The following is a 27,541-nucleotide window of genomic DNA, read 5'->3' on the forward strand; positions in this document are numbered from 1 at the left end:
GGGTGGGCGGGGTTTCGTGGGCTGGTCTATAGGGCCGCTCCGCAGCACTCGGATTTCAGCTGGTCCGGGCGGAGTCCATGCGGGATAAAGGACTTAGGCGAATTCAGTCCAGCTGAAGGGTTTCTACCGCGGTTTAGCGAGCACATCACCCGCTCAACATGACTACGACGACCACCTTCAAAGGCATGGAGCCAGGTGCCAAAAACAGCTCCAGGTAAACGCGTTTTAACGGGTTTGTTGCGTTCGGCGGGCAGACAAAAGAAGAGCTGGAGGTGAGGATGAGGATGATGAGGATGGTGGCCTGATGGATGGATGGATTCCTCCTCCAATACACGAATGCTAAAGAGCCTGAATATGAGGATTTAGTGGATTTGGGATGATTTAACAGCCGTTTGATGTGATTTCACCCAGACTGTGTGCCACCACCATCATCATCCTCTTCCTCCTTGGCCATGAAGACCCATATCCACCCTTATTCTGATCGTCTGAGAGTCTGAGCTCCATTATACACAGGTTTGATCTGATGTCCTGATGGCCAGACGTCAGGCTTTGTAAAGGAATGGGGCTGGCAGTGCATCTCTAATAGGGGAGATTTGCTTTAAAGTTGGCATTGATTGTTTTGATTCTGCCTATATTTCCCAGTTTAATCCCAGTCATCTGACTGTGAATGAGTGTAACCCTCGAGCCCTGGCCCAAAAATACACACTCCATTGTCCTTAAAAGGTTTCTGATACTAGGAGCAGATGCATTGCATTTCTTGTGTGATCTCTGTCTGTGTGTGTGTGTGTGTGTGTGTGTGTGATACAAACTAACTCCTTTTTTCATGTTTTTTTTTTAGGTGTGTGTGTGTGGAGAAATGATAGGAGATGCATTCTTGGCATTTGCATGTTGCGGTGGCTTTTGTTGCACCGGAGCGAGGTTTGATCTTTATGGGGATTCAGGCATTGTTGGTGCAACATGTTGCCATTTTCCGGTCAGATCCGAGCCCTTAAATCCTGTGTGTCTGGGGTTCCCCTCGGCGGGACGGCCCGAAATGTAGGTCAGGCCGAGAGCAGGCGTGTTTATTGGTCACTCTTGTGTGATTTAGTGATGTTTCCAGCGGCTCGGGGAAGGATTTTGAATGTCATGTGTGTGTGTGTGTGTGTGTGTTGGGTGGGGTCTCAGGCGGACGGGCCCTCTTCTTCTCCTGCTAAAGTCCCCTGATCTGATCCAGAGCTTTAGTCTGGTTACGGCATTAGCCGTTTGACCAGTCTGGATGGTTTTCTAATCTCCACACCATCGATTCCTCTGACAAAGGGAGCAGAAAGTGTGGCCGGAGAGAGCCTGACAGCTGCTGGCGGGTGTCAGCTGGTCTCTGGAGGAGGGATGGAGGAGGGATGGAGGAGGGATGGAGGGGTGGAGGAGGGATGGAGGGATGGAGGGGTGGAGGAGGGATGGAGGGAGGGCCGCTGGGTTTTCAGGAGCATTGATTAGGGCTTCCCTCCGCAACATCAATCACGGGGCCACTGCTTTTCATCCGGGGCTCGCCGACGCACGCCCTCATGTCTTTTTAATGAATCAACATATGTGCTGAATGAGAACCATCCCACGATGGAATCTGCATTTGGTGTGTGTGAGCAGATGAGCTGGACGAGTCAGCTGTGACACATATACACACACACACACACACACACACACACACACACACACACACACACACACACACACATACACACATATATACATATATATATGCGCACACACACGCGTACACACACACACGCACGCATACATACACACACACACGCATACATACATGCATGCATGCATACATACACACACGCGCATACATACACACGCGCATACATACACACACATGCATACATGCACGCGTGCGCATACATACATACATACATACATACATACATACATGCATACATGCATACACATGCATACACACACACATACATACATGCATACATACATGCATACATACACACACGCATACATGCATACACGCATGCATACACACACACACATATGCATACACATGCACGCATACATATACACGCATGCATACACATACATACACACACACACACACACACACGCATGCATACACACACACACACGCACACATACATGCATACACACACACACACACATACATACATACATTAACACACACACACACACACACACACACACACACATACACGCATACATACACACATGCATACACACACACACGCATGCATACATACATACACGCATGCATACACACACACACACATATGCATACACACACACGCACGCATACACATGCACACACTTACACACACACACACACATATGCGCACACACACACACACACACACACACACACGTCCAGTTAAGGGGTGTGTGGTGTGATTTTTAAATCACTGTAACCGGTTAACCTCACAATATATTAATTTATGTTCACAAAGTGGTGCATATTTTAATAACCATCTGCTAAAGCTTGTGTGGAGCTCAAACGGCAAGGTCATGTGTTCAATTACCAGGACCTGCTTGAACCCATCAAATGTATATCTCTCATAGACAAATGCGTAAATATATGTAGCATAATCCATAGAGACTAAATGATTTATGTAAAGGCCATGAAATTATGAATATAAAGCATGTTTTATTATTGAACTCTCCTGCTTTCAACAGTTTTATTAAAAAATAATAAGTAATTTTAAAGACTTCTGGGAAGAAGTGTGTATCAAATGTAAGGCTTATTAAAAATACCTAGCAGTTATATATTATTATTATTACTGAATGGATTGACGTTTTATGATTATTTGAATTTTCTATTACTCTGCGTTTATGAAAATGAATGTCGTAAATGTTACATGGTGCACCTTTAAAAGCCATTTAATGCTTTATTAAAGCACCCAAGTTGCGTTATTGCTTGTCAAACATGCGTTTATCATCTAGTCTTGTTTGACACGCCCTGCTTTGAATTTCCTAATGTCGTTCTCGCATGTAAACGACAGAAAGTGCTAATTTCTACTGCTGTATCCAGACGGTGTGTTTCCTTTACGCACTATTGAGTGTCATTAGGCCGAGTGTGTGTGTGTGTGTGTGTGTGTGTGTGTGTCATTGATTTGTCTTCTTCTGACCGATGTCTCATAGGGTGTTGCGTCCCCCTGGCGGAGCCTCCAATATTTCCTTCGGCACAGATGAAGAGAAGCCTGTGCGCAAAAACAAGATGGCCTCCAGTATCTTTGCCGAACCTGACGACCCTCACGCCCACCGGAGGAACAACCCGCCAGGTACACACACACACACACACACACACACACACACACACACACACACACACACACACATCTGGTTCAAATTCTGCCTCTGGTCAGATCTGGCCTTGGTTAGATTTGAATGCTTGCGTTATTTGAAACCCGCCTGGCATTAATGCACGTCTTCATGTCTGTGTTTTAACTTATTATTATTATTATTATTATTATTCTGGGGAAGCTATTTTTCATGTCCCCTCATTCCTTGATCCCTCACAAGTGTGTCAGCATACTGTTGGCATGATGTCATTTCCTGGACCAATATCCTGACTGCCCAGGAAGTGACTCATGATGTAGAGAAGGATAGTGTGACATCATGATGAAGCATCCATGAGTGTGTGCAGGACGGTCTGCTTTACACAAGCGTTTATTAGTGTACCTGCATTTTATTCAGAAATTGAGATTGGGAATATGAATGTTTTTTTTTCTGCTTAAAGAAGCACGTCTTTAGTCAAACTCCTCTGAGCTCAGCCTCATGTGCTGCTCCAAATCCGTCACTTGCATGGGATGCTGCCTTGGAAGGGAAGTGCCCATGTAGACAGCGAGGCCGCTCTGTGCTGTGCGGATCTTCAGAGTCTGACAGCGTCTTTATTTTCTGAAGAAGAAGAAGAAGAAACGTGTGTTAGCATGCAGGCGGGGGTGTAGCACAAGATATATGCATAGGCAGTCCCCCATGTTCCTAAAGGACCGGATGGCTTATTCATAGGGCTGGGTAAAAAATATTTTCTCGATTTTAATCGATTCTCACTTTTGCGAAACAATATTGATTCTTAAAGGGTTAGTTCACCCAAAAATGAAAATTCTGTCATTACTTCTCCTCATGTCGTTGGACACCCGTCAGACCTCCGTTCATCTTCAGAACACAAATGAAGATATTTTAGTGTAAATCTGATGGCTCTGAAAGGCCTCCATTGGCTCAATGCACGGTTCACTCTCAAGACCCTTAAAAGTCACTAAAGACGTCGTTACAAAGTCCATCTCACTACAGTGGTTCTACAATAACTTTATGGAGTGACGAGAATAGTTTTTGAACACGGCCTCATGAAGCTTTGAAGCGTTATGAATCAGTGAGTCGAATCATGATTCGGATCGTGTGTCAAACTACTGAATCGACTCACTGATTCATAACGCTTCGAAGCTTCATGATGCCGTGTTTTGAAATCGTCATCACTATATAAGTTATTTAGGGTTTTTTTGCGCACAAAAACTATTCTCGTCGCTTCATAAAGTTATTGTAGAACCACTGTAGTGAGATGGACTTTGTAACGACGTCTTTAGTGCCTTTTAAGGGTCTTGAGAGTGAACCGTGCATTGTGCCAATGGAGGCCTTTCAGAGCCATCAGATTTACACTAAAATATCTTCATTTGTGTCTGAAGATGAACGGAGGTCTGACGGGTGTCCAACGACATGAGGGTAAGTCATTAATGACAGAATTTTCATTTTTGGGTGAACTAACCCTTTAAAGGTAGGGTAGGTAAGAATGATCTAAAACACTTTTTTGTCCAAATTTGTTTAAACTTTCTTCATATGTCAATACATAATTAAAATGTATTGACTGAAAAAGAGAGTATAAAAATCGAGTGACTCTAGACTTTTTAATCTGCAATAAACACCGCTCATTATTTTCGTTTGGGCCGAAACAAGTGATTGGCTTGGGTGACTGTCACTCTCTCTCGTTACCATGGCTACCACCGCTTTTGCTCCAGGTTCTGCCCACATGCGCCCCAGTGTTGCCGAGTCGGGCTACTTCAACACTGTTGCCGCGGCTGTTTTTCATGTCCGCGGGTTGAAGCGACCCCAATTATGTGATATTTTGCCCCGGGATTTGCGAATTTTAGCAGCCCTACCAAAAAGACACATATTTTACCCCCCAAATGCAAATTTTTTTTTTTCCGGAAAAACACGGTTGAGCTTGTTTTGGGCTAGTTTTGAGTAACAATTGGGCTTATTTGCCCCATTAAGTGTAATTCACACTCCCGACGATAACCGATACCAGATAACACGTCACAGCGTCTTACGTCAGCAGCGTCACTGTGGCGTTGTGAGCGCGGATTCAAACAAAAGCGGAAGAGAAGACAATGCTTAATAAAGTATAAAGAGTCTAACTAACCAAATGATGTCACATATGGACTACTTTGATTATGTTTTCATTACCTTTCTGGACGTGGACAGCAAAGTGTGCTTACACTTACATTCAAAGGACTGAAAGCCCTCGGTCTAAATCTAAAATATCTTAAACTGTGTTCCGAGGATGAACGGAGGTCTTATGTGGCGTTCACACCGGACGCGATTCGCGCGAAGGTGGACGCTTGAACATTTTGAGTTTACTCTCTTCAATCGCGCGTGAAATTCGCGCGAATCGCGTGTGACATTCACTGCACAACAGACGCGAATTCGCGTCATGGGCGGGGCTTCTGCCAGCGGCTCGTCTCGTTGAGAAATGGCTGACATGGGCTGTGTTTACACGTCTTTTTTTTGTTAAAATCCACTGTTAATGTGTGACAAAACGTAGTTTTAAGACTTTTTCAGTCGATAATGTAGTTGTTTAAAGCTTAAATATGTGGTCTATTTATATAAAGAGTGCCTATTTGAACATGTTATCTGGCGTTTTCGGAGTTGTGAGCTCCAGTGGATCAGCGGCGCTCATTAACCCGGCGAGAGCAGCCTTTCCTCAGCCAGTCCTTCTGTCGCTGGCTCTGATGTCTCTGTGGCGTCTCCAGCTATAATTCGTCTTGTAACGGCCGATCTTTGGTCTCATGGATCTATAATTTGTTCCCTGGCAAATCGTTTAGGCTGAGGGCAAAGATAAGTTTCATTACTTTATATTTTTAGGCTATAACTGTACGTTGCAGTTGTAACGTTAGCCTACTAGCACTGACTTTGAATGTTTGACTGCATTGTTTGCTTTATTTCATGTATAGCTTGTTATACATTACTTATACTTTTATATTATTGATCATACATAAACTTGCATTTAACAAAAAGAGACTGGGTTGTGTTTCATGTCATTTAATGTTATCACAGTGATAATCATATTGTCTGAACCAGATATTAATATACAGATTTTCTCCTCATTGTTGTCACTACTAGAGCAAGCTCCTGATTGGTTAATGCGGCGCGAAATATCCGCCAAAGTTCAGATTTTTCAACTTGAGCGATTTGCGCGTTCAAAACGCTCAATTCGCGTCCTTCGCGTCGCCTCAATCGCGCGAATCGCGCCGCAGAATGCCATTTCACGTCTCTGCATTGACATAACATGTAAATCACTCGCGCGAGTCGCGTCCGGTGTGAACGCACCATTACGGGTGTGGAACAACATTGGGGTGAGTCATTAATGGAAGAAATTTCATTTTTGGGTGAACTAACCCTTTAAAGCTTTTACTCTTAAACACAAAAGGCACATCCACTTTAATAAAAAATGAATATTTATTAAACAAGCCAGATCAAGAGCAGAAACCAAATAAAAAATAAAGCATAGACTCAAAATAAAGCAATTTGTTGCTTGCAAAATTTGCATTTTACTACTTTTTCCCATTTCCTATTTTTACAAAAAATGCTTCCACACTGCCGATGCCTTTGTTGACATGGTAGAAGAGGACTGACTAGGAAAACGCTCTCACAATTAAATAAATAATATACAGCTAAGTAGCCTAACGCTACTTCTATCTGTCTCTCTTCTCCAGTGGGTTGGGCTAATCCAAAAGAAGTGAAAACAAGGGGGGTGTCCTGAAGACAGACTGTTAGCTGTGAAACAGGGGTGCTCTGAAAACACCCCCATTAGCAATTAGTGCTTTCCACCCGATCAAATGAACGCGACAAAACTGATGAAATGAACGCGGCAAAAAATCGACCAATCAGAATTTTGGTCGAGCCGGAACCTATTGACTAATCGACTGGGGGATTACAGCCCTACTAATATTAATGCCATATCTGACATAAATATAATGTTGACATATGTAGCTAACGATGAGCTACCAATCCACCCATGACCGTGATTAGCCTATTGTTGCTAATTTGAGATATTATAGCCTATTAATTCAAAATGAAACCTGTTTCAAATTAGGCTATTATAAGGGTGTGTTGAATGCAAACAGCATTGGTAGTGTACAGTTTATTTATTTAGCCTTTACCCAAGGCCGTAACCATGTCTTGAGACTTGGGGAGGGCCAATTTTTTTTTTTTTTTTGTAAAGCATAAAGAAACAGAACATTTAACTAATATCTAGGTCTAATTCTAGTTGGGACATAATCATTTTGGGACTATTTGCAATGAATATTTGCGTCAAATATATCGTTAGTCTCGAGATTCTTCCTGTTAGTGAATAAAAAATAAATAAATAAATAGTGGTCTGGTGGTAGAGTTTTTGTAAACCGTGTCGAAGGTTACAGGTGCCAATCTGCCCTCATGGAGCGTTTTTTTTTTTTCTTCTCTTCATTAAAATCAAAGATGTTCAATGATTGTATTTTAAGAGCATTGGCATGTTTTGTGATTTCACCGTGCCAGTCCCTGCAATGGCATTAAGCGATTAGATTGACACACTTGTCTGTGTGAAGACTGTGCAAGAGCCAAAAGAGAAGGTAAACCCCGCCTACTTTGATTTGATTGGCCATCTCAATCGTTTTGACATTGAGCACTGTTAGACCTGAGGCAGACCAGACTAAAAATGTTACTTTTAAACCTTTTTGTCATCCTAACACACAGAGTGCTGCGTAATGAAGTGCAGCAGTGCAAGAGTTTCAAATGTTGGGCGGGACAATTTGGCCATTTGTAATTATTGAGGGGGACTTGTCAATAATGGGTTGTCTCAGTTCATTTTTAGCACTAACGATCGAAGAGATATTCAAGCAGTTAGATTTCGTGTTCTAGTTTGTGTTCACTTTTCTTTGAAAACAAGTTAGTTACTAATTGTTTCCCTTCATTTTGTTCCCTTTCTTTTTTGGTGGCCTGATTTGGCTTTCTTTGAGAGACATTTCTACAGCAGAAGTTTGCGCGCCACTAACTAGCATAAACAAAATGCGTGCAGATGGACTTAACCATTTGGCGCATTAGCACAGGGTGAGACCTTAGATAGCTTTTTTCTGTACAAAATGTACTCAGTCAATCAAGTTATTCAGCCCATACACCAACTTTACATTTCATCTGACATTCATTGTGAAATTTAATTAGGAAATGAAAATATCCAGGTAAAATAAAATATTTCCCAGACTTGTCAAGGGCCCGCTCTCCCCTTGGGGCCCTGGTAATCAGTACTGGTTTTACCCCCAGTCCGAATGCAATCGTGTGATTAGCCCTGCACAAGCTCATATACGGATAACCGCTCGTATCGGGATAATCTGAGCTTTTGATGCAGCGCTAATGCTTCACTCGGGCAGGTGTCGCTCCTATATCTGTTGATTCTCTCTAAAGGCCTTTACTGGCTCTCGTCTGCGATGATGCAGCGTTTGCTGCGTCTGCTTATTTTACAGCCATATCTCAGGAAACTAAGCTCCAGATTCTGTAGCAAGCAACTAGATGTACATTATGGAGGACGAAACCTTCAAAAACAATAAATAAAGACGCAAATAATCCCCCCCCCCCCCCATCTAAATGCATATATATATATAAATGCATAATTCCACATATTCCTGCATAAATAAATGTATTAATAATGAAATGTGCGAGGAGATCAATAATTGAATGAATAAAACGAATGTTTGGGGACATTTTCAAAAAATTTAAAGGAAATGCTAAACTGAAAGTTTTCATAAATTCCTTTTAACCGTTTATTCATTTTTGAATGTAGCTCGGCCTAACATGCAAATGAGCAGGGCGTCATCAGCCATCAGCCAATGGTGGCATAGAGACCGCCTCCTGATGTTTGATTGACACACCTCATTTGCATATTGTGCCAAGGAAAAATAAATATTGAGCTACAAAAGTTGTCAACTTTCACTTTTAGCATTTCCTCCTTTAACATTTTTTAAATTTCCCTCAACATTTAATTATTTATCTCCTCGCACATTTAATTAATATATTTATTTATGCAGCAATATGTGGATTTATGCATATATATATTTGCACATTTATATATGCATGTAGAATTGTGAATTTATTGTTTATTTGCATGTAGAATTGTGAATTTATTGTTTATTTGCACATTTATATATGCATGTAGAATTGTGGATTTATTGTTTATTTATTTGCATATTTATTTATTGTTTTTTCTGGTTTCGTCCTCTATAATTCATAGTAGAATAGATTTTATATGATGTGAACTTAGTTTTTAAAGGTCCAGTTCACCCAAAAATGTGAATTGTCATGTATGCCTCGTCGTTCTAAGCCCATACAACTTTTATTTTAAATCTTAGAAGCAAAAATAATTTAAATGATGATAAATGATAATTTAAAGAAATCTGAGAGATATGTCCCTCCATTGACACCCGAAACTCTGAAAAAACATATTTTAACAGAAAAACATATTTTAATAGTGTTTATTTTAATGATATTAGACCGTTTTAAAAATGTCCATCAATATATCTTCTGAATAAAAAAACTGTTTCGCCTAGAATAATTTTAGAATTTCTATCATTTATTAAATTGAAAGATTTTATATAAAAAATATATAAATTGTCTTGTATAAAAAAAAATATATAAATTGTTTTGTATAAAAATATATAAATGTTGTCTTGTATAAACATATATATCAATTTTGTCTTGTATAAAAATATATTTTAATTTTGTCTTAAACAGTGTATTGAAGTGATATTGTAATCTAAATTCTTTTTTTAAATATTAAAATACTGTTGATTGCCTTGAATATAGCCATTGCTGCTGAAATGGCATTGAATCGGATGGATGGATGAATAAACAGACAGACAAATCCATATGAATCAAGCAGTGTAATTCAAGTCTTTTGAAGAGACTGGGTTGCATTATATGATGAACAGATTTAAATTATGCTTTTATTCACAATAGCATTGGTCAATGAACTGATGGTAAACAGAAGCTCAAACATGCTTGATTCATTCAAATATTGTCCTTTATGTTCGGAAGATTTTGAAAAGTGAGTGCGAGTAATTAATGCCAGATTTTATCCCTTTAATGTCCTTGAACTTGACTTGTAAATGGCCTTTTCCCCCGGTAGACCTGTGAGAACTTTTGCATAGTGATTTTAGTTGTGTAAAGCATCCGGTCAGACATTTTTGGGGAAACTCTTGGCATTTTTATATGCACCATGTGTCGGATGTGTGGATTTTCTCTCATAGCCTTGCTCTGATTGAATGAGCTTCTCTCCTGCCTGACAGGAAGCTCGTCGTGTCCACCAGAGGTGCCTGACAGGATGTCGTTGTGATTGTCCATTGTGTTTTGTAAGGGGTTTCGTTTTTTTATTTGTTTTTTTTGTTTCAACTAATGGATTGTAACAGTCGGCTCCAGAAGTAAAAATCACATTTTTGTCCATTATTACAAGACACTACAGGTCAATGGGGTCAGAATTTAACCAATTGAGGATCTCATCATCATCATCATACTTTCCCCAGTTGATTTAATCTCAGTACATTTAAGACAATTGATTTGTATTACAATTTTTTCTGAAATGGGATGTTGAAATATGCACTTATTTGCCTATGATTCCCGGAGATGAATCTAAACATTCGATCAAGCCAGATTTAAAATTCTAGTTTGATTTTGTTGACACATTAGAGTTAAAAGTTTTTAGCAAGGGGATTTTTGATATCTCTTTTCATCACTCCATAAATCAGAAAATACTGTCAACAGCCAGAAAAACAAATTTTTCACCATGTTTTTAGGAATAAAATGTTATATAAATCAGTGTGAATGATATATGAACAAACCCCACAGTAAAAACCTTCAGAATATAGATGGGAATGAAACGCTTAAGTTTTGGCATGTGTAAGTGTTTCTGAATTTGAGAAAACTCAAAAAAGAGTTTAAAGATATTTATTGCAATTGAAATCTACAGGCGCAAATGGATAAAGTGAAATATGATAAACGCTTAAATATATATATGGATTCTGGATGTTTTCAGTCTGAAAATGGTAGTTATGCATCAAAAAGACCAAAATCTCAATTGGTTTTGCTTATAGTGTATTGTATTAATTTGGTTTTTAATAATAATAATAATGTATAAAACTCATGTTTTGACCATGAACTCGGATCACAAATGTTGCAAAATTGTCATAAAACAGCATTTTTGTTGTAAGTAAACTCAAAAATTGGATCAATCTAAATCTAATGTTTAATAAAAATGTTAAAAATTATCCATTTGGCTGTCACAAAAGTGGTTTATTTAATGTAGTGAAGCCTCGCCTCCATTGACATCCATTCAAAAATGGCCAGTGAACTGCGTGCTGCACTTTTAATTTTGCTAACCTCAGTGGCTCTGTTAAAAGTATTCCTGTTGAAAACTTCACTTCCCATAATCCTGCAGCATGTGATTCCTGTTGCCATGGAAACAGGAATCACTGCAAAATGGCTCGGTAGTGACCGGACACTCCCATGAAACACTGAATGATGTAATCGAGCCTTTCTCCCTACAGCCTCAAACTACTGGTATATTTGTGCTTTTTTTTTGTTATATTTTGCAAAACTTCAAATCTACAGTACATCATGGGTTGAGTCGTTCACTGACTGATTGTTTTGTTCCCAGTCTTGTTTCTTTCTTTCTCTCCTTTTCCTTTAACCCTTAAAGACCGAGACAGCTGCCCTTGGCTAAACATAACTATTGTTCTCAAACGTTTAGTAACTTTTGAATGGCTAATCCAGTCTGTATGGTTTAAAAAGTCTTGTAAAGAGGAGATTCCCGGCTCACATTTGTCTCCATTGGACATTCAAAGGTTTTGATCGGCATTGATTCATCAAAGAAAAACCCATGTGGTTTGTTTTTCTGAGCCAAACCCGAACGATTATTGATGCTTAGTTTCAACCAATCTGGGCACTGGGGTGGGACTGTCGTCTATTCAGGCAATCAACATATGCTAATTGGTGGTTCAAAAGACCAAAACCTGTTTCTTTGGAAATTTGAACAAAAGCGAAGTGAAAATAGTTGGGTGCGTATTTGCGTCCATGAAAACAAACCCAAAATAACAGATTTGCATGAGCACTCGCTGACAAAGCATAACTTTGGCATAACACATCGGAAGAGGCATTTAAATGTATGTTTTCAAACGAGTCGCTACACAATGCCCCGGTGGAATCGATTGGTCAATTGGTGGAGCCAGGAGATCTGTTTAGTTTATGTAAATACTTATATAGTTTGTGAAAATCATTTGCTTTGCTTGTTGTTGTTTTTGCTGCACAAGACAATTTTCACAATTGTTTATTTGCATGCATATAAATATGCAAGTGTGTGTGCATGTAAAGCACAGCCTCTTGAGGACAAATCAAATTAGCACAGCAGCGCACACACACACACACACAAACTCGGTTAACACACTGCGGTAAAAAGTCCATGTGGAGTTTTTATATAATGTATGATACAGTTAAGCAACATCCCACGACCAAGAGTGCTGTTTTCCTGAATACCATCATGATTGTGAATGTGACATTGATTTCATACAACAGTTCAATAAACGGTTCAAATTAAGTCACTTGTTTGTACACTGTTTGTTCGGTTTTAGCAGCGAAAATGCTTCCAAACAAAGATCACAGCAGAACCATAGCACATCTCACAGCAACACTCAACCGTGTTTTCATTTATTGAATGATTTGGCATTTGGAACGAATCGGTTGAGTCAAAGATTCAATGACTCATTCATAAACAACTGAACGAATCAGCCGTTTGAACGAATCGTTTGAATCAATGACTCGCTCATTAAGACGGTCACCTGCCGCCACCTACTGGCGGTTTAGTTTCATGTTTAAAAGTATCATTGTTTCTAGCGTTTCTTATTTGTATATTTAAAACAATCTCATAAAATGTCTTCAATGTAATTGTAATTTTTCAGTGAAATGTATTTAAATTGATTAGCAACAGCCCAATAGTGTCTTATTATTCTAATTGAATGTATTGATCAAATCTAAGAATTTAAAATGTATGAAGCATATATTCAATATGATTAGGGGGGAAAATGCTCTTTATAAAGGTAAAAAATATAACAAATATGCAGATTTAAATATGATAAAACATTTATTCTGAAACAATATACTCATTGTTCTATTATGAACTTTACAACATACAAATCCCCCCAAAAAATTTCCCCAGACAAGCAACTTTTTTTATTCTGACAAATGAATGACCGATTTACTTGCACATGAGTCCTGACACGCGCATATATATATATATACACACACACACACACACACACACACACACACACACATATGCGCGTGTCAGGACTCATGTGCAAGTAAATCGGTCATTCATTTGTCAGAATAAAAAATATATAATGTATATATAAATAATGTGTATGTATGTATGCACACATATATAAAGGTGCAATATGTAAAAAAAAATTCAGTAAAATATCCAAAACCACTAGGCCAGTGTTATATATTTTGTTCAGTTGAGTACTTACAATATCCAAAATGTTTCCAACTATTTGTAAATCATGAGAAAATTGCTATTTTAACCAATGAACCGGGACGTGTGAGGGCGTCGCCTGTTGATTGAGTCATATCCGGTGTCCTTTTTTTAAAAAATTTTTTTTAAAGGGGAAGTGGTGCCTGCGACTGTGGCATAATAAAAGTCCCGCTGCTCACGAGGCGTGTGTTGCATTCATCTTATTAACAATCGCTCCAGCGGTTCCTCAGCTCCACAACACTTGCTCCTGCTCTGCTTCACTACAGTAACGTAATAATCACATCAACATGATTTCTGCCCGAGTCCTATCCCGATTCTTTCCCACCCATAGTGCAGCTTTAAAACATTTATGTAATAAACATTTTAGTTGTTTGCTCCTAAATTCTTGCTGGTGCTCCTAACTTTTTGAAGTTGGGAGCACCGGTGCTACAAAGTAACAGTTAATTTCGATCCCTGTAGATGGAAACCTCAAGTTCTCCTGTTTAAAATGATATACAGCTCTTGATGCTGACGTCTGGAATGGGTTAAAGAAAAGTGAGTCAGGAGTCTTTAAGGGTTACTCAGTGTGTGATGACGTGATTTATTTCCGAGCTGGTTTGCTTCACTTTCTCCATAGACGGAAACGCTTCCAGAGCAAAGCGACTGCTGAAGAAGTGTGTGTGTGTCTCATCATTGAGCTCATTTAATGTTCATAATCACTCCATTGACACACAATAGGATGCTACATTTGTGAGAGAGTCGAACACAAAGCTCTTTGTTTGCATTTCAACACATTAGGAGCCAACTGTGATTCTCCTTGGACTTTGACCTCAGGGTCGTGTGTGTGTGTGTGTGTGTGTGTGTGTGTGTGTGTGTGTGTGTTCTAGTTTGGTTATTCTTTTTTGGGGTTTTATTTCAAATGTCAATATAGGTTGTGTTTAGTTTATTTAAATTATTCCAAAGAAAACCATTTATTTATTTCAGTTCCTGTTTTTTTAATCTCCAGCAGTGAATGTGTTTTTAGTTGACTATGGTAATAAGTCTAATGTCATCTCTGGTCATAAACGCTGTCTGTGGTAAAAGAGCCGCTCTTTCGGTCACTGGCTGCTTTATTCACGCCCACATCAAACAAACCAGATGCAAATGTGCCTCTTGTTTATTTCAGCAGCTGATTCAGGAAAACATGTCACACTATTTAAAATCGTTTGATTCATGACCCAGAGTTTTATTTTAACATCAAGCAGTGACCCAAGACCAGTGTTAATTTCGTTGACGAATCATTTTCGTCATAATTTTCGTCAACGACCTTTTCACTGACGAAAACGAGACGATAACTAAATAAAAACTAGTGTTGGATGACAAAAACTATAACGAAAATCAACTGTCATTTTCGTCAACAAATAAAAACGAGACGAAAATGTTAGCGAGGGACGATTAGGGAAGAGATCCAATCAGAACCAATCCAGCGCTCCAGAGCGGCTCACAATCAATCAATAACACACATTTATGCCAGACAATTGTTTATGAACTAATGCTGATGAATAATGACAATGTTTATATAGTAATATGTTTTAGACGGTTGTAACAATGCATATTTAATCTCCTCGTCTGAACTTGAATGAGCTCCTGCAACTGCAATAGTAAGGCGAGATTTCAAAATAAGAGTCCCGGTGTATTTCCAGCTGGTTTATAATTAAAAGTCACGCATTATATATTCGTTTTTGCTTCCACAATAAACTGTATTTAATTTAATTCCCATTTAATTCATAGTCAGGAGGAAAGACCAGTATTTGACACATATTCAATAAAGTATCAGGGTTATAATAGTTCACTAAAACCATTAAAAAAAAATCTTCGTTACTTGAAATTAAATGTTAACTGAAATGTAAAAAAAAAAAAAATAATAACTTATTTGAAGCTTTAGCTTAACATGATATACTAACTAAAACATAAATACAAAGTTATAAAAACTATATAGATGTTTTTAAAAACAAACAAAAAAGTGAATTGAGCTCTTTCGTGTATTTTTAATGTCAAAAACAAAATTAAGTCAAAAATGTCAGTTCAAGTGTATTATGTAATGCTTAAATGCTTAATGTATTAAAATTTAACTAAACTCATTCGATTTTAGGACACTAAATCTACTGTAGATTTAAAATATGATATTCCGTCGACTAAAACTAAAAACTATTCAGGCGACTAAAATATGACTAAAACTAAATGGCATTTTAGTCAAAAGACTATGACTAAAACTAAATCAAAATATGCTGTCAAAATGAACACTGGCCAATACCCAACTAGAATAAATCACGTTCATGAACGTTTCGCATGAGTTGCACTGCACCAGTGATTATGGAAGAGGTTTGCTCCGGCATGATGGTTGACCGTGAACAAACGCTTCCCCTGATATTAGAGGCAAAGCCATTGTTTTTTTCCTCCTTTCTGATAACGTGTGTGTGTGTGTGTGTGTGTGTGTGTGTTGACAGGTGGAGAAGCAACGGGCGTCCTGTGCGGTGAATCCTCGGCTCCTCTGAGACGGTGCCAGCCCGCCATCGTGTATGATAACGGCGCTCCCGCCACCAGTCCGGTGAGTTCACACTGCAGGTTCATGAGTCCGCTCTGGACCTGTCTGAGGTTTATTCAGCTGCTCAATCAAAGGCTGTGACTGGACATCAAGCTCTTGAACACACTGGGAACCATTCATCTGGAGGAATGACATTTATTTAGGATTTATTAGATTTGTCTTAAGTGTGCAATGATTTATCATGTACTGGAAGGCCAGACACTTTTTCTGCAACCCTTTATCTAAATAATATTTACTTTTATAAATTATTTTCAATATTATTATTTAGATAAAGGGTTGCAGAAAACAATCTTTCTTCAAAATAAAATGTTAATAAATACATATATTATTTAGATAAAGGGTTTCAGAATTCAAAGATATGTATTTATTAACATTTTATTCATTTTATTTTGAAGATTGTTTTCTGCAACCCGTTATCTAAAAAAGATAAAATAAAAATAATTCATAAAAATAAATCTTAATAAATTCTGCAACCCTTTATCTAAATAAAAAGATTGATTTAAATTATTGTATTTCAAAGAAAGATTTGTTTTCTGTAACCCATCTAAATAAATAAAAAATACAAATAATTCATAAAGAATTTTTATAAAGATTTATTTTTATCTAAATAAAAATAAATAAAAAAAGATTTATTTAAATTATTTTATTTTGAAGAAACATTGTTTTCTGCAACCCATCTAAAAAAATCATAATTCTTATTATTCTGCGGCCCTTTATCTAAATAAAAATATTGAAAATAATAAAAATTCATAAAAATAAATATTTATTATAAATGTGCTTATTTTAAATAGATTGTCTTCAACATCTAAAAAAATAAACATCTCTCCAAAATCCAGTGCTACAACATCAGACATTTGAGCGGCAGAAAATACATAAAGATCAAACTTTATTATAAATGTTTTTATTTATAAGTGATTAAAATAAGTGAATAAAAAAAGATTAATCCAGTGCTACAACATCAGACATTTTAGAGAGGCAGAAAATACATATAAATAAAAACCTTTATAATAAAGTTTGATCTTTAAGTGATTAAAATAAATGAATAAAAAAGATTAATCAAGTGCTATAAGACCAGAGACAACTGAGGCAGAAAATGCATGTTTATTTTCATTTGTTTTAATCATTTGTTTTCTGCAATGCATCAGAAAATATTTTTTAATGATTTTTTTGTACTATTATTCATTTGTTCATTAATCTATAATTAAATTTCTATTCTCCTTTGTATAAAAGGTCTAAAATGGGCAGTTATATTTCTGTGTGATGGACTGAGGGGTTTAATTATCATAACTGTATCTGGCTCGCAGTAGTGGTGTGTTAACTGACTGTGTGTGTGTGTGTGTGTGTCTAAAATAACACTGTTAGCTGGGTGGGGTACAAACTAACAGCCGCATGGCACACACACACACACACACACACACACACACACACACACACACACACACACACACACACACACACACACACACACACACACACAGCTGTTCTCTGGGTCAGTGAAACCACAGCCCTTTATGTGGATGAACTTCATTCATTTGTCCTTCACTGGAGGAGTTTCTTCCTGGTTTTATCCTCTGCTGTTTTTAACAAGCTTTTGTTTCTATCTTTGAGTGTCTCTGCTCTTATAGTACATAATTAATGATTGCACATTTTTATTAACACAATCTTTCATCAAAACCCTTAACTTAATTTTCCTCTGAAATGTCTTTCGTTCTGTTGATGTAATGAAAGCTGTGTGTGTGCAGAGAGAAATGGGGTAATACTTCCTGATTTATAATGTCCAGCCCTGCCCTTCTTTATGTAGTAGTAGTACATACTGTACAGGTTTGTTTATAGAGGTGTCTGATCTCAAATCTGCTCTTATTTTGCAGGATCAAAATGAATATGAGCAAGACAACAACGGTGAGAATGATTTCCTTGTGTTCTATCTCTGTCTGTCTCTCTCTGTGGTGAAGCGTGACTCTCATCTGTTGAGGAATGCTGCTAATAAAGGTTTGCTGTGGTTCTGGAATGTTCCTCTCCTCCGTTAGCCACACACACACACACACACACACACACACACGTTCCATGAGTCCCCGTCTGCTGGCCGCTGTGGTCTGCTCTTCTCATTAAGGACAGCTGGAGTTACACTGATGACGGTTGGTCGGTCGGTCTCGCGGGGCAGAATGAGGGAATGCCATTAGAAATCCAGCACGTCTAGAGTTCAGGACAGGGAAACCTACTACAGTAGAGCAGGGCACATGCTGATGTGCCTTCATGTGCCGGCACGAGTCATTCTCTATTATTATTATTATTATTATTATTATTATTATTATTATTATTATTATTGCAAATGGTCAGTGAAAAGTTTAACTTTGATCAACAAACTCTGGAGGTCAAACGAAGTAGTAGTGCTGTATTGGTGGTCGTAGTATTGGTGGTCGTAGTATTGGTGGTGGTGGTGGTAGTAGTAGTAATATTGGTGGTGGTGGTCGTAGTATTGGTGGTTGTAGTATTGGTGGTCGTAGTATTGGTGGTTGAAGTATTGGTGGTTGTAGTATTGGTGGTTGTAGTATTGGTGGTTGTAGTATTGGTGGTTGTAGTATTGGTGGTTGTAGTATTGGTGGTTGTAGTATTGGTGGTTGAAGTATTGGTGGTTGTAGTATTGGTGGTTGTAGTATTGGTGGTTGTAGTATTGGTGGTTGTAGTATTGGTGGTTGTAGTATTGGTGGTTGTAGTATTGGTGGTTGTAGTATTGGTGGTTGTAGTATTGGTGGTTGTAGTATTGGTGGTCGTAGTATTGGTGGTTGAAGTATTGGTGGTTGTAGTATTGGTGGTTGTAGTATTGGTGGTTGAAGTATTGGTGGTTGTAGTATTGGTGGTTGTAGTATTGGTGGTTGTAGTATTGGTGGTTGTAGTATTGGTGGTTGTAGTATTGGTGGTTGTAGTATTGGTGGTTGTAGTATTGGTGGTTGTAGTATTGGTGGTCGTAGTATTGGTGGTCGTAGTATTTGTGGTTGTAGTATTGTAGTATTGGTGGTCGTAGTATTGGTGGTTGTAGTATTGGTGGTTGTAGTATTGGTGGTTGTAGTATTGGTGGTTGTAGTATTGGTGGTTGTAGTATTGGTGGTTGTAGTATTGGTGGTTGTAGTATTGGTGGTCGTAGTATTTGTGGTTGTAGTATTGTAGTATTGGTGGTCGTAGTATTGGTGGTCGTAGTATTGTAGTATTGGTGGTTGTAGTATTGGTGGTTGTAGTATTGGTGGTCGTAGTATTGGTGGTCGTAGTATTGGTGGTCGTAGTATTGGTGGTCGTAGTATTTGTGGTTGTAGTATTGTAGTATTGGTGGTTGTAGTATTGGTGGTTGTAGTATTGGTGGTCGTAGTATTGGTGGTCGTAGTATTGGTGGTTGTAGTATTGGTGGTTGTAGTATTGGTGGTTGTAGTATTGGTTGTAGTATTGGTGGTTGTAGTATTGGTGGTTGTAGTATTGGTGGTTGTAGTATTGGTGGTTGTAGTATTGGTGGTCGTAGTATTGGTGGTCGTAGTATTGGTGGTCGTAGTATTGGTGGTTGTAGTATTGGTGGTCGTAGTATTGGTGGTCGTAGTATTGGTGGTTGTAGTATTGGTGGTTGTAGTATTGGTGGTTGTAGTATTGGTGGTTGTAGTATTGGTGGTTGTAGTATTGGTGGTCGTAGTATTTGTGGTTGTAGTATTGTAGTATTGGTGGTCGTAGTATTGGTGGTCGTAGTATTGGTGGTTATAGTATTGGTGGTCGTAGTATTGGTGGTCGTAGTATTGTAGTATTGGTGGTTGTAGTATTGGTGGTTGTAGTATTGGTGGTTGTAGTATTGGTGGTTGTAGTATTGGTGGTCGTAGTATTGGTGGTTGTAGTATTGGTGGTTGTAGTATTGGTGGTCGTAGTATTTGTGGTTGTAGTATTGTAGTATTGGTGGTCGTAGTATTGGTGGTTGTAGTATTGGTGGTCGTAGTATTGGTGGTTGTAGTATTGGTGGTCGTAGTATTGGTGGTCGTAGTATTGTAGTATTGGTGGTTGTAGTATTGGTGGTTGTAGTATTGGTGGTTGTAGTATTGGTGGTTGTAGTATTGGTGGTCGTAGTATTGGTGGTTGTAGTATTGGTGGTTGTAGTATTGGTGGTCGTAGTATTTGTGGTTGTAGTATTGTAGTATTGGTGGTCGTAGTATTGGTGGTTGTAGTATTGGTGGTCGTAGTATTGGTGGTCGTAGTATTGGTGGTCGTAGTATTGTAGTATTGGTGGTTGTAGTATTGGTGGTTGTAGTATTGGTGGTTGTAGTATTGGTGGTTGTAGTATTGGTGGTCGTAGTATTGGTGGTTGTAGTATTGGTGGTTGTAGTATTGGTGGTTGTAGTATTGGTGGTTGTAGTATTGGTGGTTGTAGTATTGGTGGTTGTAGTATTGGTGGTCGTAGTATTGGTGGTCGTAGTATTGGTGGTCGTAGTATTGGTGGTCGTAGTATTGGTGGTCGTAGTATTGGTGGTCGTAGTATTGGTGGTTGTAGTATTGGTTGTAGTATTGGTGGTTGTAGTATTGGTGGTCGTAGTATTGGTGGTCGTAGTATTGGTGGTCGTAGTATTGGTGGTCGTAGTATTGGTGGTCGTAGTATTGGTGGTCGTAGTATTGGTGGTCGTAGTATTGGTGGTCGTAGTATTGGTGGTTGTAGTATTGGTGGTTGTAGTATTGGTGGTTGTAGTATTGGTGGTTGTAGTATTGGTGGTTGTAGTATTGGTGGTCGTAGTATTGGTGGTCGTAGTATTGGTGGTCGTAGTATTGGTGGTCGTAGTATTGGTGGTCGTAGTATTGGTGGTCGTAGTATTGGTGGTCGTAGTATTGGTGGTTGTAGTATTGGTGGTTGTAGTATTGGTGGTTGTAGTATTGGTGGTCGTAGTATTTGTGGTTGTAGTATTGTAGTATTGGTGGTCGTAGTATTGGTGGTCGTAGTATTGGTGGTCGTAGTATTGTAGTATTGGTGGTTGTAGTATTGGTGGTTGTAGTATTGGTGGTTGTAGTATTGGTGGTCGTAGTATTGGTGGTTGTAGTATTGGTGGTTGTAGTATTGGTGGTTGTAGTATTGGTGGTTGTAGTATTGGTGGTTGTAGTATTGGTGGTCGTAGTATTGGTGGTCGTAGTATTGGTGGTCGTAGTATTGGTGGTCGTAGTATTGGTGGTTGTAGTATTGGTGGTTGTAGTATTGGTGGTTGTAGTATTGGTGGTTGTAGTATTGGTTGTAGTATTGGTGGTTGTAGTATTGGTGGTCGTAGTATTGGTGGTCGTAGTATTGGTGGTCGTAGTATTGGTGGTCGTAGTATTGGTGGTCGTAGTATTGGTGGTCGTAGTATTGGTGGTTGTAGTATTGGTGGTTGTAGTATTGGTGGTCGTAGTATTGGTGGTCGTAGTATTGGTGGTCGTAGTATTGGTGGTCGTAGTATTGGTGGTCGTAGTATTGGTGGTCGTAGTATTGGTGGTCGTAGTATTGGTGGTCGTAGTATTGGTGGTTGTAGTATTGGTGGTTGTAGTATTGGTGGTTGTAGTATTGGTGGTTGTAGTATTGGTGGTTGTAGTATTGGTGGTTGTAGTATTGGTGGTTGTAGTATTGGTGGTTGTAGTATTGGTGGTTGTAGTATTGGTGGTCGTAGTATTGGTGGTCGTAGTATTGGTGGTCGTAGTATTGGTGGTCGTAGTATTGGTGGTCGTAGTATTGGTGGTCGTAGTATTGGTGGTCGTAGTATTGGTGGTCGTAGTATTGGTGGTCGTAGTATTGGTGGTCGTAGTATTGGTGGTCGTAGTATTGGTGGTCGTAGTATTGGTGGTCGTAGTATTGGTGGTTGTAGTATTGGTGGTTGTAGTATTGGTGGTCGTAGTATTGGTGGTCGTAGTATTGGTGGTCGTAGTATTGGTGGTCGTAGTATTGGTGGTCGTAGTATTGGTGGTCGTAGTATTGGTGGTCGTAGTATTGGTGGTCGTAGTATTGGTGGTCGTAGTATTGGTGGTCGTAGTATTGGTGGTCGTAGTATTGGTGGTCGTAGTATTGGTGGTCGTAGTATTGGTGGTCGTAGTATTGGTGGTCGTAGTATTGGTGGTCGTAGTATTGGTGGTCGTAGTATTGTAGTATTGGTGGTCGTAGTATTGGTGGTTGTAGTATTGTAGTATTGGTGGTGGTCGTAGTATTGGTGGTGGTCGTAGTATTGGTGGTGGTCGTAGTATTGGTGGTGGTCGTAGTATTGGTGGTGGTCGTAGTATTGGTGGTCGTAGTATTATTATTATTGCAAATGGTTGGTGTAGTAGTAGTAGTGGTATTGTTGTAGTTGCAGTGGTGTTGGTGTTGTAGTAGCGTTGGTGTAGTAGTAGTGGTGGTGGTGTTGTAGTAGTAGTAGTGGTGGTGGTGTTGGTGTAGTAGTAGTGGTGGTGGTGTTGGTGTAGTAGTAGTGGTGGTGTTGGTGGTGTAGTAATAGTAGTAGTGGTGGTGTTGGTGTAGTAGTAGTAGTTGTGGTGGTGGTGTTGGTGTAGTAATAGTAGTAGTGGTGGTGTTGGTGTAGGTGTAGTAGTGGTGGTGTTGGTGTAGTAGTAGTAGTAGTGGTGTTGGTGTTGTAGTTGCAGTGGTGGTGTAGTAGTAGTGGTGGTGGTGTTGGTGTAGTAGTAGTAGTGGTGGTGGTGTTGGTGTAGTAGTAGTAGTGGTGGTGTTGGTGTTGTAGTTGCAGTGGTGGTGTAGTAGTAGTGGTGGTGGTTGTGGTGGTGTTGTAGTTGCAGTGGTGTAGTTGTAGTGGTGTTGTAGTTGCAGTGGTGTAGTTGTAGTGGTGTTGGTGTTGTAGTTGAGGTGGTGTAGTTGTAGTGGTGTTGGTGTTGTAGTTGAGGTGGTGTAGTAGTAGTGGTGTTGGTGTTGTAGTAGTAGTGGTGTTGGTGTTGTAGTTGTAGTGGTGTTGGTGTTGTAGTTGAGGTGGTGTAGTTGTAGTGGTGTTGGTGTTGTAGTTGAGGTGGTGTAGTAGTGGTGTTGGTGGTGTAGTAGTAGTGGTGTTGGTGTTGTAGTAGTAGTGGTGTTGGTGTTGTAGTTGTAGTGGTGTTGGTGTTGTAGTTGAGGTGGTGTAGTTGTAGTGGTGTTGGTGTTGTAGTTGAGGTGGTGTAGTTGTAGTGGTGTTGGTGTTGTAGTTGAGGTGGTGTAGTAGTAGTGGTGTTGGTGTTGTAGTGGTGGTGGTGTAGTAGTAGTGGTGTTGGTGTTGTAGTTGAGGTGGTGTAGTAGTAGTGGTGTTGGTGTTGTAGTAGTAGTGGTGTTGGTGTTGTAGTTGTAGTGGTGTTGGTGTTGTAGTTGAGGTGGTGTAGTTGTAGTGGTGTTGGTGTTGTAGTTGAGGTGGTGTAGTTGTAGTGGTGTTGGTGTTGTAGTTGAGGTGGTGTAGTAGTAGTGGTGTTGGTGTTGTAGTGGTGGTGGTGTAGTAGTAGTGGTGTTGGTGTTGTAGTTGAGGTGGTGTAGTAGTAGTGGTGTTGGTGTTGTAGTGGTGGTGGTGGTGTAGTAGTAGTGGTGTTGGTGTTGTAGTTGAGGTGGTGTAGTAGTAGTGGTGTTGGTGTTGTAGTGGTGGTGGTGGTGTAGTAGTAGTGGTGTTGGTGTAGTAGTGGTGGTGTTGGTGTAGTAGTAGTGGTGTTGGTGTAGTAGTGGTGGTGTTGGTGTAGTAGTAGTGGTATTGTTGTAGTTGTAGTGGTGTTGGTGTTGTAGTTGCGGTGGTGTAGTTGTAGTGGTGTAGTTGTAGTGGTGGTCGTGTTGGTGTAGTAGTAGTTAAACGTTTAATTTATATGATGTAATAAAACTAGTACTATTACATGTTAATTTTATAAATGTAGTAATTTAATGAATAAAATACATTTAAAACATTTAATAATTGATATAATTTGATTATTAATAATAATTATAATTTTTATAATTGTTTAATTATATTTTGATATAATAAAAATAGTAATTACATGTTAAAAGTTTGTGAATGTAATGTATTAAATATTTTTTTTAATTAAACTTAAAACCTCTAATAATTAATAATAAAAAATAATAAGTTTATTAAATTATTATTATTATTATTATTAATAAATTAAACAATTAATAATATTATTATTTAGTGCTGTCAGTTAAACGCGTTATTAACGGCGTTAACGCAAACCTATTTTAACGGCGTCAATTTTTTTATCGCGAGATTAACGTTCTTTTTGGTCTAACAAACTTTGTAGTTTTTTCACATGCTGTTGCAACAACTAGTAACGTTAGAAAAACTACAACACCACTCCGGATGTAGCTAGACCGGAAACAAAACATCAGGCACGCTGCGGCTGCCCGAACTCGTTTGGGCCATTAAAAGAGTAGACGTGGATGGCAAGCGTGAGACGCCGAAATGAGAAACGTATTAAGCCATGGTTTAACTCAGGGGTCTTCAACTAAAAGTGCTTGTCTTGAGCGCTGCTTTCTGCTCTGATGGTGCGTAGCCTACACACCAGACGCGAATGAAGCGTTTTGCGCGAGTGATTTAAGTCAATGCAAAGACGCAAATAGACATTCTGCGGCGCGGATTAAGCGGCGTGCATGTCGCGTCATTCGCGTCCGGTGTGAGCGCACCATCAGTCTCTTCTTCACTGCATGCTTGACCGCGCGTCTGGGTCTGAACGTAGTAACAGAGAGCATTGCAACGTTAACTGTTTCATTATGTCAAAAGGCTTCGCGGTCCGGATGGACGCATCTCGCGGTCCGGATTCGGACCGGAGTTCACTAGTTGGCGACCCCTGGTTTAACTGCACTATAGGCGGAGTCCTAGTTTACCTTGCATGTGCACTTTGTAATTTTATTTTGTATCACCCTGTTTTGATCCCTTAGAAAGGGCTGTTGAAGGGGCTGTTTGTGCAACAAAGTATTTGTTTCACCCTTTTATTGATGGGCAGTGTTACATTGTGTGAGATTATTTGCTCCAAGTGAGAATGTTGGTGTGAAATCGAACACTACAGTATGCCAATGTTGTTTTCAATAAAACAAACATTTGAACAAAGCAAGCCGATCCACTTTTCTATGTTGATAAGAGCATTAAAATAAGAAAAAATAATGGGACAAAAAGAAATCAAGGGACATTTAGAATAAATAAAAATGTGCGATTAATTGTGATTAATTGTGAGTTAACTATGACATTAATGCGATTAATCGCGATTAAATATTTTAATCGTTTGACAGCACTATTATTATTATTATTAACTTGAAGATGATGAATGTTATAAGTTTAAAAATGTTGTTGTTTACATATTATAAACTTTTAACATTTAATAATTTAGATGATGATAATTCGATTTAAAGTTTTTTAAACCGCTAGATAAACTCTCGATGAGAAATGCCAGCATGGCTCAGGTCTCAGATGTTGTGGCTCATGTTGATTTATAATGTCTACATTCACAAATTAATACATATTTGTTGTTTTTTTTTTTTAAACGGGTGAAATAAATAATTTTTTCTACAATGAATATATAAATTCAAGAGAGAGTGTTTAAAACTATCATCATCTTAACTCTGTGTTAAAGGTCCCATTCCGCATGATCCCATTGTTCAAACTTTAGTTAGTGTGTAATGTTGCTGTTAGAGCATAAATAATACCTGTAAAATTATAAAGCTCAAAGTTCAATGCCAAGCGAGATATTTTATTTAACAGAAGTTCCCTTTCAAAGCCTACAGCGAACGGCTGGCTTGGACTACATCCTGGTACTTCCTTCTTTAATTACGTCAGTAGAGCAGTAGAACAGACTAACCTCCGCCCACAAAGAAATGCGAAAAAGGGGGCGCGGTCTTGTTGCTGTCCCACGTGGAGAAGCGGACGGTCGCGTGGAGAAAAGGAACTGTTGCGTTGAGTGTGTTTATCGCCATGTCGTCGAGACGCTGTTATTTTCATCCAGGAGTCAAATCACCTTTGTTTGGCTTTCCCAGGGACGCTGTAGAGATTATTGAACGCATTCATCTCTACGTTAAGAGGCGTGATCTTTCCAACATGCGCTAAGCTGCTGTCGAATCACAACACAGGAACTGCTGGCACGTGCGCTAAGCTGCGGTCGAATTACAACACGGTAAGCGCTGGCACAATCAGAACTCGTTACGTGTTTCTGAAGGAGGGACTTTATAGAACAGGGAAATCACCAGCCGTTTTTAGGACAGTGGAAACAGCGGTACACAGATAAGTACATTGTGTGAAAAATACTGTGTTTTTTTACACGCGAAACATGAACACATGTTATATTGCACACTGTAAACACAATCAAAGCTTCAAAAAAACACGAAGAACGGGACCTTTAATAGTGTGTGTGTGTGTGTGTGTGTGTGTGTGTGGCATTCACTGATCTCGCCACAAACACAGGCTTTGTGCCTCTCGTGTGTTTGAGTGTCCTGTCTCTTTAAGGGAATCAGCATTCATGGGACGCTAGCCACTGATCTGGGGTCATATAACGGGTGTGTTTGTTTACCCGTCCTGCTCCAGTCAGCGCTTTGTGACCGCCCTCTTGTGGCTGGAGCTGATATTGCAGTGCACTTATCATTATGAAGTGATTTCTGAACACGATACATGGAATTTAAAGCATTTGCGTTCATATAGGTGTGTATTTCCTTCCTGGAAGTGTGTGCTGTTTTGATGAACCGTTGTGGATGTGTGTGTGTTCTCCAGATGAGGTGGTGGAGCAGAAAGAGGAAGCCGGACAGCCTTCTGCCCCGTCTGCTGCCAACCCGTCGGGCCGGAGGAACCCACCCGGGGGCAAATCCAGTCTGATCCTGGGCTGAAGCGGCATTCACTGAACTTTCTTTGCTCTTTCTGTCTTTTTTCTGTTTTTCTTCTTTTTTTTTAAGAAAAAAAAGGAATCCCCCTTCCTCTTCACTCTCTTCTTGTGAGCCATGGAAATTTTTTGTCCTCCACCGTCTTTTCATTTTTTCTATTGCAAAAAAAAAACAAAACAAAAGAGAAAGGATCGTTGACAGAAGCACTTTATGTAAGAGGTCCGTTTCAGCCGCTCCTGCAGGAATAATGGCATGAGAGATTCAGATCGACTTTTAATCTGCCCTGGTGTAAATCATTTAAGGAAAAAGGACAAAAAAAAAAAGATTTGTTGCGCAAAATTTCTAAGTACAAATAAAGATTGATATGAATTTCACTGTG

General features: G+C 39.2%; 1 protein-coding gene across 1 annotated transcript; it reads left to right on the forward strand.

Moving 5' to 3' along the window:
• Positions 1–27,541, forward strand: jpt1b (Jupiter microtubule associated homolog 1b). Its single transcript, XM_079815233.1, has 5 exons — positions 1–214; positions 3,139–3,278; positions 16,285–16,385; positions 18,251–18,281; positions 27,056–27,541. Exons 1-5 carry the CDS (start codon positions 159–161, stop codon positions 27,166–27,168), a joined length of 441 nt encoding a protein of 146 aa, XP_079671359.1. The 5' UTR covers positions 1–158; the 3' UTR covers positions 27,169–27,541.

The sequence above is a fragment of the Gobio gobio genome (assembly GCF_949357685.1).
Source record: "Gobio gobio genome assembly, chromosome: 1".
Taxonomy (NCBI): Eukaryota; Metazoa; Chordata; class Actinopteri; order Cypriniformes; family Gobionidae; genus Gobio; species Gobio gobio.